Consider the following 12,677-nt stretch of genomic DNA (forward strand, 5'->3'; position numbering starts at 1 on the left):
AAGGATAAAGGCATTCTTATTGAAGCTGATCCTGAACCTGAAAGGACTCTAAAGAGGAAACTAAGAGAAGCTAAAGAACAAAACTCTGGAGAGGACCTAACAGAAATTTTCGAAAAAGAAGTAGAGATGGCAGCCGAAAATAATAACAATGGTGGAGATTCAAGGAAGATGCTTGGTGACTTTATTGCACCCTCTTCTAACTTCTATGGAAGAAGCATCTCAATTCCTGCCATTGGAGCAAACAACTTTGAGCTTAAGCCTCAATTAGTTTCTCTAATGCAACAGAATTGCAAGTTTCATGGACTTCCATTGGAAGATCTCCATTAGTTCTTAGCTGAATTCTTGCAAATCTGTGACACTGTCAAGACCAATGGAGTTGATCCCGAGGTCTACAGGCTTATGCTTTTTCCTTTTGCTGTAAGATACAAAGCTAGAACATGGTTGGATTCACAACCTAAGGAAAGCCTGAACTCTTGGGAAAAGCTGGTCAGTGCTTTCCTGGCCAAATTCTTTCCACCTCAAAAGATGAGCAAGCTTAGAGTGGAAATCCAAACCTTCAGACAGAAGGAAGGTGAGTCCCTCTATGAAGCTTGGAAAAGATATAAGCAATTGATCAAAAGGTGTCCTACTAACATGCTTCCAGAATGGAGCATCATATGTATATTCTATGATGGTCTGTCTGAGTTGTCAAAATGTCATTGGACCATTCTACAGGAGGATCTCTTCATCTAAAAACCCCTGCAGAAGCTCAGGAACCCATTGAAATGGGTGCAAATAACTAGTTCATGTACTCCTCTGAGAGGAATCCTGTGAATAATGGGACGCCTCAGAAGAAAGGAGTTTTTGAAATTGATACTCTGAATGCCATATTGGCTCAGAACAAAATATTGACTCAGCAAGTCAATATGATTTCTCAGAGTCTGAATAGATTGCAAGCTGCATCCAACAGTACTAAAGAAGCATCTTCTGAAGAAGAAGCTTATGATCCTAAGAACCCTGCAATGGCAAAGGCGAATTACATGGGAGAACCCTATGGAAACACCTATAATCCTTCATGGAGAAATCATCCAAATTTCTCATGGAAGGACCAACAGAAGCCTCAACAAGGCACCAATAATAATGGTGGAAGAAACAGGTTTAGCAATAGCAAGCCTTTTCCATCATCTTCTCAACAACAGACAGAAAATTTTGAACAGAGCCATTCTGGCCTTGCAACCATAGTCTCTGATCTATCCAAGACCACACTAAGTTTCATGAATGAAATAAGGTCCTCCATTAGAAATTTAGAGGCACAGGTGGGTCAGCTGAGTAAGAAGATTACTGAAACTCCTCCCAGTACTCTCCCAAGCAATACAGAAGAAAATTCCAAGAGAGAGTGCAAGGCCATAACCATTACCAACATGGCCGAACCTGGAGAGAGTGAGGAGGACGTGAGTCCCAGTGAGAAAAGCCTCATGGGATGTCCTCTGGACAGCAAGGAGTTTTCCTTTGAGGAACCAAAGGAATATGAGGCTCATACAGAGACCATAGAGATTCCATTGAACTTTCTTCTGTCCTTCATGAGCTCTGATGAATATTCTTCCTCTGAAGAGGATGAAGACATCACTGAAGAGCAAGTTGCCAAGTATCTAGGAGCAATCATGAAACTGAATGCCAAGTTATTTGGTACTGAGATTTGGGAGGATGAATCCCCCTTGTTCACCAATGAACTGAATGCATTCATGAGGCAGACATTACCTCAGAAGAAACTAGATCCCAGAAAATTCTTCATACCTTGTACCATAGGCACCATGACCTTTGAAAAGGCTCTGTGTGACCTGGGGTCAGGGATAAAACTCATGCCATTATCTGTAATGGAGAAACTGAGAATCTTTGAGGTACAACCTACAAAAATCTCACTAGAGATGGCAGACAAATCAATGAAACAAGCTTATAAACTAGTAGAGGATGTGCTAGTAAAGGTTGAAGGCCTTTACATCCCTGCTGATTTCATAATCCTAGACACTGGGAAGGATGAGGATGAATCCATCATCCTTGGCAGACCCTTCCTAGCCACAGCAAAAGCTGTGATTGATGTTGACAGAGGAGAGTTGGTCCTTCAGTTAAATAAGGACTACCTTGTATTTAAGACTCAAGGTTCTCCTTCTGTAACCATGGAGAGGAAGCATGAAAAGCTTCTCTCAATACAGAGTCAAACAAAACCCCCACATTCAAACTCTAAGTTTGGTGTTGGGAGGCCACAACCAAACTCTAAGTTTGGTGTTGGGAAGCCACAACCAAACTCTAAGTTTGGTGTTGAGAGGCCCCAACCCTGCTCTGATTATCTGTGAGGCTCCATGAGAGCTCACTGTCAAGCTATTGACATTAAAAAAGTGCTTATTGGGAGGCAACCCAATGTTATTTAATTATATCTATTTATTTTCCATTGTTATTTTATGTTTTCTGTAGGTTGATGATCATGTGAAGCCACAAAAATAACTGAAAAATAAAAAACAGAATGAAAAATAGCATTAAAATTAGCACACCCTGGAGGATAAGCTTACTGGTGTTAAACGCTAAAAACAGGCTACAGCTTGGCGTTTAATGCCAGAAACAAGCAGCAGTCTGGCGTTAAACGCCAGGATTGCACTCTAAGGGCATTTTTGCACGCCTCAATGGAGCAGGGAAGATAAGTCCTTGAACCCTCAAGATCTGTGGACCCCACAGGATCCCCACCTACCCCATCTCTCTCTCTTCCACCTTTTCATAACACTCTTTCCCAAATACCCTTCACCAATCACATCCATCCACTCTTCCCCAAAACCCCCACCTACATCCAAATTCAAAATCTTTTCCCTCCCAAACCCAACCCTAATACATGAAACCTAACCCTCCCCCCACCCCTATATAAACCCCTCACCACTCCTTCATTTTTACACATTACAACCACTACTTCTACCCCTTGGCCGAACCACATATCTCCCTCCATCTCCTCTATTTTCTTTTTCTTCTACTATTTTTTTTCTTCTTTTGCTCGAGGACGAGCAAACCTTTTAAGTTTGGTGTGGTAAAAGCATAGATTTTTGTTTTTTCATAACCACTAATGGCACCTAAGGCCGGAGAAACCCCTAGAAAGAGGAAAGGGAAGGCAAAAGCTTCCACCTCTGAATCATGGGAGATAGAGAGATTCATCTCAAAAGCCCATCACTAAGAAAATGATGGAGCAAACAAGAGAGCCCACTCATGGACCTCAACAAGAGCATGAGGAAATTCCTCATGATGAAATCCTTAGATGCCTCAAGGGATGCACTTTCCTCCACAAAACTATTGGGAGCAAATTAACAATTCCCTAGGAGAATTAAGTTCCAACATGGGACAACTAAGGGTGGAGCACCAAGAGCATTCCATCCTCTTCCATAAAATTAGAGAAGATCAAAGAGTCATGAGGGAGGAGCAACAAAGGCAAGGAAGAGACATAAAGGAGCTCAAGCATTCCATTAGATCTTCAAGAGGAAGAACTAGCCGCCATCACTAAGGTGGACCCGTTCCTTAATCTCTTTGCTCTTATTTTTCTGTTTTTGGTTTTGAACTTGATGTTTTATCTATGTTTTATGCCTTTACTACATGATCATTAGTGTCTAGTGTCTATGTCTTAAAGCTATGAATGTCCTATGAATCCATCACCTTTCTTAAATGAAAAATGTATTTAATCACAAAAGAACAAGAACTACATGAATTTCGAATTCATCCTTGAAATTAGTTTAATTATTTTGATGTGGTGGCAATACTTTTTGTTTTCTAAATGAATGCTTGAACAATGCATATGTCTTTTGAATTTGTTGTTTATGAATGTTAAAATTGTTGGCTCTTGAAAGAATGATGAAAAAGGAGAAACGTTATTGATAATCTGAAAAATCATAAAAATTGATTCTTGAAGCAAGAAAAAGGAGTGAATAAAAAGCTTGCAGAAAAAAATATGCGAAAAAAAAAAAGAAAAAGAAAAAGCAAGCAGAAAAAGCCAAGAGCTCTTTAAACCAAAAGGCAAGAGCAAAAAGCCAGTAGCCCTTAAAACCAAAAGGCAAAGGTAAAATAAAAAAGATCCAAGGCTTTGAGCATTAATGGATAGGAGGGCCTAAAGGAACAAAATCCTGGCCTAAGCAGCTAAACCAAGCTGTCCCTAACCATGTGCTTGTGGCGTGAAGGTGTCAAGTTAAAACTTGAGACTGAACGGTTAAAGTCGTGATCCAAAGCAAAAAAAAAGAGTGTGCTTAAGAACCCTGGACACCTCTAATTAGGGACTCTAGCAAAGCTGAGTCACAATCTGAAAAGGTTCACCCAGTAATGTGTCTGTGGCATTTATGTATCCGGTGGTAATACTGGAAAACAAAGTGCTTAGGGCCACGACCAAGACTCATAAAGTAGCTGTGTTCAATAATCAACATACTGAACTAGGAGAATCAATAACCTTATCTGAATTCTGAGTTCCTATAGATGCCAATCATTCTGAACTTCAAGGGATAAAGTGAGATGCCAAAACTGTTCAGAGGCAAAAAGCTACTAGTCCCGCTCATCTAATTGGAGCTAAGTTTCATTGATATTTTGAAATTTATAGTATATTCTCTTCTTTTTATCCTATTTGATTTTCAGTTGCTTGAGGAGAAGCAACAATTTAAGTTTGGTGTTGTGATGAGCGGATAATTTATACGCTTTTTGGCATTATTTTTACATAATTTTTAGTATGTTTTAGTTAGTTTTTAGTATATTTTTATTAGTTTTTATTTAAAAATCACATTTCTGGACTTTACTATGAGTTTGTGTGTTTTTCTATGATTTCAGGTATTTTCTGGCTGAAATTGAGAGACCTAAGCAAAATCTTATTCAGAGGCTAAAAAAGGACTGCAGATGCTGTTGGATTCTGACCTCCCTGCACTCGAAGTAGCTTTTCTAGAGCTACAGAAGTCCAATTGGCGCACTCTCAATGACGTTGGAAAGTAGATATCTAGGGCTGTCCAGATATATATAATAGTCCATACTTTGCCCGAGTTTTGATGATGCAAACTGGCGTTCAAACGCCAACTTCCTGCCCTATTCTGAAGTTAAACACCAGAAACAGGTTGCAAACTAGAGTTACATGCCAGAAACTGGCTACAACCTGGCATTTAACTCCAAGAGAAGTCTCTACACGTGTAAAGCTCAATGCTCAGTCCAAGCACACACCAAGTGGGCCCGAAAGTGGATTTCTGCATCATTTACTTATTTCTGTAACCCTAGCTACTAGTTTAGTATAAATAGAACTTTTTACTATTGTATTTTCATCTTTGGACATTTAGTCCCTAGACCTTTGAGCCTGGCTATTCGGCCATGCCTGGACCTTCATCACTTATGTATTTTCAACGGTGAAGTTTCTACACCCCATAGATTAAGGTGTGGAGCTCTGCTGTTCCTCGAGTATTAATGCAAAGTACTATTGTTCTTCTATTCAATTCAAGCTTATTCCTGTTCAAAGATATTCACTCGCACTTTAGCATGATGGATGTGATGATCCGTGACACTCATCATCATCCTTCCTTATGAACGCGTGCCTGACAACCACTTCCATTCTACCTGCGAGAGCTTGAGTGCATATCTCTTGGGTCTCTAATCAATGATTCACATCGTTTCCCCTCTGACAATGGGGCATCTAAATCTGAGATTAGAACTTTCATGGTATAGGCTAGAATCAATTGGTAGCATTCCTGAGATTCGGAAAGTCTAAACCTTGTCTGTGGTATTCCGAGTAGGATCTGGGAAAGGATGACTGTGACGAGCTTCAAACTCACGAGTGTTGGGCGTAGTGACAGACGCAAAAGGATCAATCGATCCTATTCCAACATGATCGAGAACCAACAGCTGATTAGCCATGTGGTCGCTGTGCCTGGTATTTTTCATCCGAGACGAGAAGTTCGACAGTTGATTAGCCGTACAGAAACCGTAGAGGACCATTTTCACTGAGAGGACGGGAGGTAGCCATTGACAATGGTGATACCCAACATACAGCTTTCCATGGAAAGGAGTATGAATGATTGAATGGAGGCAGTAGGAAAGCAGAGATTCAAAAGGAATAAAGCATCTCCATACGCTTATCTGAAATTCTCACCAATAAATTATATAAGTATATCTATCTTATTTTATATTTTATTTATCTTTTAAATTATCAAAACCTCATAACCAATTGAATCCACCTGACTGAGATTTACAAGGATGACCATAGCTTGCTTCAAGCCGACAATCTCCGTGGGATCGACCCTTACTCACGTAAGGTTTATTACTTGGACGACCCAGTGCACTTGCTGGTTAGTTGTGCGGAGTTGTGAAAAGGAGTCAAGATTACAATCGTGCATACCAAGTTTTTGGCACCGTTGAGATCACAATTTCGAGCACCACCTCATTAAAAGAAATCGTGCCTAGCGATTTCTGAGGCTCAACAGGCCCAAATTCAAGATGGTTCTGCACGGAAAAGACCCAAGAATCCTAGGGGGAGAGAAGGGGATCATTCATTTACACACTTAGAGACAATTTTGGCTAGTTTTTATTTTTTATTTTTTTTTGTGTTCTTCTAGAGAGAGAAACCCTTGTTCCTCTCTAGATCTAGTTTGATTTGATCTTTCCTTGTTGAATTCTGAATTGGATCTTGTTGATTTCTAGTTTTGATTACTTAATTTGAATTTCCTAGTATAATTTTGTTAGATCTTGTGTTAGATTTATGTTTTCTTGTCAATTGTCATTTTCTACCCATTTTGTGAATCTTGTGGATCTTGAATTGATGATTTCCATGATTAATTGTGTTGTTTGCATGATTTTCCATTGATAATTGTTAGTGGGTACCTTTTAATTTCAATTTAATTGCATTTTGAATATGTCTTTTAGTAATGCTTACCATGTATTTGATGAAATGTTTCCTTTGATTATGGAGTAGTTTTCTTTACTCTTGGCCTAGGCTAAGGGAATTGGGTGAAGTTGAGTCATTGGGTCTAATGGGTTTGATGATTTGATAACCCTTAGTGGTCAATTTGATAACCATTGACACTAGCCTACTACTAAGTCAATTGGTAGCTAGGTTGGATCTTATGGATTGATGTTGACCAAGCCATTTAATATACTTCAAGTATACAAGTAAACTTAATGAGTTTAGTTCCTCATAATTGTCAAGATATGGTTATTAGACAAGGATAGTGATCCCAATTCCTATGCTTAGCCAAGAGTTGCTTTTATTAATCATATTTGAAACCCAAAAATTCTAATTACTTTGTCTTAGTTATAGTTACTTATTTAGTTTTAGAGTAGAATTATATTGGATGTTCTCTTATTAGTTTGGATTTGCTCATACCTTGCTTTAGTTACTTGAATTAGTTTCTTGCACCTTAAGATTTCTTGCTTGATAAGTCTCTTAGTTTAATTTCTTGCTCATGACTTGCAACCCCGGAATTCTAACCAATGTTGATGCACATGTTTGCCCGTTCCTTGTGAGATGACCCGAGGTTTGAATACTTCGGTTACTTTTATTGGGGTTGAACTTGTGACAACCAATTCCTTAAAATTTGACCTGAGGGTCGATTATCGGTTTGGACTATACTATTACGAAACTAATTTGAGAAATTCTAGACCAGTATAAATCCTTGGCTATCAGTCACCCTTTTTTAAAAAACCCCGACCATAGACTCTTTTTTGTCACTGTAAAAAACTGTGACCATATACCTCTTTAGGTCACTCCTAAAACCGTGACTATAGATCCTTTTAGACCACCTTTTTTAAAAAACCGTGACTATAAGTACTCTATGATCACCATTTTTTAAAAAGTTGTGACCATAGCTTTTTTTGTCACAGTTAAAAACCGTGACCAAAAACGTAGTCATAAACCCAAAATGTTGTAGTGTGCTCTTATTACATATAAACTATATAGATGTATATAAAGTTTCATAAATCGACTGGTTAGTAACTCCTGACAACTAGTACTGTTGTGATTGCAGCATGAAATGCTAAAAGTTGTGATGTTATATTTTTACCTTGGTCTCTTTCATTCCATCATCTCTTGAATCTTTCCTTTCACAATTTTTATATCTTTGCTTCTCTAATAACCTCTTTCATATATTCTCTTTCTACATCTTTTATTTATTTATTTAGGGTCAAAACTTCATCTATTCAAGGCGGTGTGGTAGATTTGGCCTATATATTTTGACTATTATCTAATCACTTACTCACTTGTTCATAAGAACATGTCCTTCACAAACTAAATTTTTGTTTTCATCTTCCTCACAAGTTGTCTCCATCTCTTTTTCCCAAATTTTTGCATCACTCATGTTAAGTCTATCTGACACTTTCTCTTTGTAAGTCATACAATCAAGGTTCTGAAAATTGGACCAGACTAGCTGGTTCGATCGGTTTAACACGAACCGGCAATGCAAGCGGTCCAGTCCTCCTTCAATAACCGCTGGAGAAAGAACCACTCAAAAACCGGGGAACCGGCCAAAAATTGGCCGGTTTGGCCGGACCGGTGACTGGCCGGTTCCTTTAAACGACGCCATTTTTTAATTGTTTTAAAAAATGAAACCCGATTACCCGACTCGACCCACTCGTGAAGCCCCCTCTTCTTCCCTCGACCCCCATTCATTTATCTCAGTCTCACAATGAACCCTAGCCCTCTGAAGTCTGAAGCATTCCCAGCCCAGTAGCCCTCCATCCGTCGTCGCCGCAGTTCTCAAGTCATCAGCGCCACCGCCGTCGCTTGGTCCTCAGCACCAGTAGCCCTCCATCGTCGCCTGGTTCCCAGTCCAGTAGCCCTCCATCGTCTTCGCTGGCCTCTCGAACCCAGGTGAGTGACTCGTCGTCTTCATCTTCTCTGAACTTCCTCTTCAATTTTTGTTCCATAATATTAATTCTTCAATTCATCTTGGGTCTTGGTTCTTTGTTCTTCGCCTCTTCGGTCTTCTTCGGTCTTCAATTTCTGTTTGTTGTTTAGTATAAGAAAAAAAAATCTTAAAATTAATCTAATTCCAATTTCTATTTTATTGTATTCCAAATTCACCCTAGGAGTTTTTTTTCCTCAGTTGATAGTTTGATATAGAAACATGAAGACGTTCTTAGTTTACCCGTTATGCGATTTTTGTTCAATTTATTGTTGTTTTAGTGTTTTGCACTTTTGCTGCTTTGTAATTGTTAATTTGTTACTCTATTTTAATTTGTTACTTTGTAATTGTTAATTTGTTCCTCTGTTTTGTTAATGCTGGAAAGTGGAAACTTACTCTATTTTGTAATATTGTTGAATGGCTGAATGCTGTAGGCAGAATTGCTGTAGGCAGAATTGCTGTAGGTAGAATTGCTGATATGGTTTTGTGTTGTGGTTAAGAACATGCTATTAATTTTTATTGTGTTTGGCTCCTGCTTTAGGTTTTTAACCATGGTTAATTTTCATGCTGTTAATTTTCATTGTTAATGTTCATTGTGTTGTGGGCTTGTGGCTGTTTTTAATTTCATATCTATTTTATTAATTTCAGTTATGGAAAATAGTATTAATCAAGATGCAACTACTGATAACAATGCTTGTGTGAATAATAACATGCCTATCGATACTCCTATTTCGAATGATGCTGCTAATCCTAATTCCCGTAGTGCTAACGATAGTCAGTCACAATGTTCTTCTAACCTACGGGGAAAAATAGATTTAGCTTGGAAATATGTTGCTCTACAAATGGTGAATGGAAAACCACAATATCAATGTTTATTTTGTCTACAAGTTTTCAATGGAGGTGGAATTCACATGATGAAGAAACATCTAGCAAAGATTACTGGAGACGTGAAAAAATGTCCTAAAGTTCCATATGATGTGGAAAATAGATGGAAAGTTTGTTGAAAGAAATTCAGACCAACAAAAAGAAAAAAAAGTAAGTTTTGGTGAAGAGGGTGGTGATGAGGTAGAGGATGCAATTGATGAGGCAATAGCTCAAGAAGAACAGGAACAGCAGCGTACTTTGAGTCAGCAAGGAGTTGGAGGTGATCCAAAGAAAAAAGCCAAAGTCATTCCTCCTATGTTTGCACCAAGAACAACTTCAGGAGCTTAACCAAGTATTAAAAGTGTTTTGCAAAACAAAGAGGCGATACACGAGGTTGATAAACGGTTTGCTCGGTGGCTTTTGGATTGTAAAATTTCATTTAATGCTGTGATGTCGCCATTTTTCCAAGATATGTTGGATGGTGTTGCTAGCATTGGACCTGGTTACAAAGGGCCTTCTTATGATAAGTTAAGGGTTCATTTGTTGGCTGATCTTAAAAGAGAAAGTCAAATGCTAGTTGCTAGTAAAATGCTAGTTTGGATGGAATGAAACTGGATGTACCCTCATGGTTGATAGTTGGACAGATCAAAGACAAAGAACGTCAATCAATTTCTTGGTGTATTGTTCTAAAGGTTTGTGCTTCGTGAAATCAATAGATGTTTCCAGTATGGTAAAAAAATGCTTCACACTTGTGTAATTTGTTTTCTGAGGTGATTGAATGGATTGGCCCTAATGATATTGTGCATGTTGTGACTAACAATGCGGCCAATTATGTTGCTGCTGGTAGGCTTATCAATAGAAAATATGATAATATCTATTGGTCACCATGTGCTGCTCATTGCCTTAATCTTATTTTAAATGATATAAGCAGCATGGCGCATATTTCTAATCTTGCAACACGTGCTTCAAAGATCACAGTATTTGTGTACAATCATACGGTTTTCTTATCTTGGCTAGGACAAAGACCTCATTGGAGAGAAATTGTACGTCCTGGTGCAACCGATTTTGCAACTGTGTTTATCACATTGAAGAGAATCTTTGACCGTAAAAAGGAGTTGCAAGCATTGGTTGTAGATTCAATTTTCACTGATCACAAATTAAAAAGGAATGCTATTGGTAGAGCTATGAGTGCTATTATTTTGGATTGCAAATTTTGGGACGATTGCTTTATTGTATGTAAACTTGTCGGCCCTCTGATTCACTTGCTGAGGATTGTTGATGCTGATGACAAACTATCTTTGGGATATGTTTATGAAGGAATGCTAAGGGCAGAAGATGCAATTAAGGAGATGTTTAGGCAATCCAAGACTGCATATCAGCCGTACATAGATATTATCAACTCAAGATGGGACAAGCATTTGAAGAAAGATATTCATGCGGCAGCTTACTTCCTAAATCCTAAATTTTTTTTAATGAAAATTATAAAGAAGCATCTGATGTTATGCGAGGTTTGCTTGATCTTGTTACCATGTATTGCAAGTGTAACAAGTTGGATTCAGTTCAGGCAATGAAAGAAATACATTTATATAGAGATCGGAAGAAAAGTTTTGATAGACAAGAAGCCATTCGAGCTGCATCTGAACTTAAGCCTGGTAAGAATATGGCTGAATATTTGTTTAATTAACAGTAAATTGTTTTATGCTCCTGTGTTCTTAATTGATATCTTCTAATATGTTATGGTTTTATAATTGGTAGACGAATGGTGGAGGTTATTCGGAGGCTCTGCTCCATGTTTACAAAAGAGAGTTGTTCGCATTCTTAGCCAACCATCTGCTTCTTCTGGGTGTGAGAGAAATTGGAGTCTTTTTGACCAGATTCATACAAAAAGAAGAAATAGATTGGAGCATGATAGATTGAATGACATTGTTTATGTTACCTATAATTTGCGTCTTAAATCCAGGTAATATATGTTTCATGAAATATCATATCGTTTCATTTGTAATCTTTATCATAAAAAATTTGTAAATTATTAAATCTTCATATATTGTATTTAACTTTTTAGGAAGGAAAAAGAAAAAAGAAAGCAAAAGACACAATATGATCCAATTGATTATGAAAGCATCAGTCAAGTTGACTTTTGGGTGACTGAAGAGGTTGTAGAGAAAGAGCCTGATCTTCCTAGTAATGTGGATGACTTATTGCGTGAGTATAGTATATTTAGTTTCTAATGATTTATTAGAATGTTGTTAGTTTATAATATAATGATAACATGTGTATTTTATTAGGTGAAATTGATGCTGATTTATATCAAAGTGGCGGTGGTAGTAGTGGTCTTTATGCTGCATCTCTTAATTCTTCTGCTCAACAGGGTGGGAATGAAGGTGAAGATCATCCCACCGAAGTAGATTTACAACAAGTTCTTGCGGATTTTGATGATTGATAAACCATGATGTTGGAATTTAATATTTAGATATGCTTTTATTACTATTTAACTTTTGAGTTTGAATTTTGATAAGATCATATGTATTTGGTTGATGATATTTTATGTAGTGTTTTAAATTTTGAAGATATTTTAAGATTTATATTAGACTATAATTATATTTTAGGATGTTTATTTATAATTTATTTATTATTCTATTCTAAAACGATTTTTCCAGTTGAACTACCGATTGGACCGGTTAAACCAATAAATCAGTAAACCAGTAACTAGAACAATTTGATGACCGGTCCAGTTTTCTGAACCTTGATACGATCACTCACGTTAAGTCTATTTGACACTCTCTCTTTATATGTTACAAGTGAATAGGATGTTATTAATGACTCATTACTACATCCGCATAAAAATTTTAATGTAGACAATTATTTAATATGAGTAAAGTATCATTTTTGTTCTCAACGTTTGGGGTAAATTTTAAAGTTGTTTCTAACATTTCAATAATCCTATTTAAGTTT

The 12,677-nt window shown here is 37.5% G+C and overlaps 1 protein-coding gene and 1 non-coding gene across 2 annotated transcripts; one reads left to right on the forward strand and one right to left on the reverse strand.

Moving 5' to 3' along the window:
* Positions 1-531: 531 nt before the first annotated feature.
* On the reverse strand, positions 532-639 carry LOC148564798 (small nucleolar RNA R71). The gene has a single exon (XR_015884886.1). It is a non-coding gene; the product is annotated as a small nucleolar RNA R71 (small nucleolar RNA).
* Positions 640-11,226: 10,587 nt separating this feature from the next.
* LOC110262897 (uncharacterized) lies at positions 11,227-12,165 on the forward strand. The gene is made up of 4 exons (XM_088486105.1): positions 11,227-11,377; positions 11,481-11,685; positions 11,788-11,927; positions 12,011-12,165. Exons 1-4 carry the CDS (start codon positions 11,227-11,229, stop codon positions 12,163-12,165), a joined length of 651 nt encoding a protein of 216 aa, XP_088342231.1.
* The last annotated feature ends 512 nt before the right edge of the window (positions 12,166-12,677 follow it).

This window comes from Arachis ipaensis, chromosome B5 (genome assembly GCF_059453495.1).
Source record: "Arachis ipaensis isolate K30076 ecotype BB chromosome B5, ASM5945349v1, whole genome shotgun sequence".
In the NCBI taxonomy this organism is placed as follows: domain Eukaryota; kingdom Viridiplantae; phylum Streptophyta; class Magnoliopsida; order Fabales; family Fabaceae; genus Arachis; species Arachis ipaensis.

Coding starts and splice junctions, on each gene's coding strand:
- LOC110262897 (XM_088486105.1), top strand. CDS start 11,227: ATGCGAGGTTTGCTTGATCTTGTTACCATGTATTGCAAGTGTAACAAG. Junction 11,686..11,787: donor AATTTGCGTCTTAAATCCAG/GTAATATATGTT, acceptor TTAACTTTTTAG/GAAGGAAAAAGAAAAAAGAA. Junction 11,928..12,010: donor TAATGTGGATGACTTATTGC/GTGAGTATAGTA, acceptor GTATTTTATTAG/GTGAAATTGATGCTGATTTA.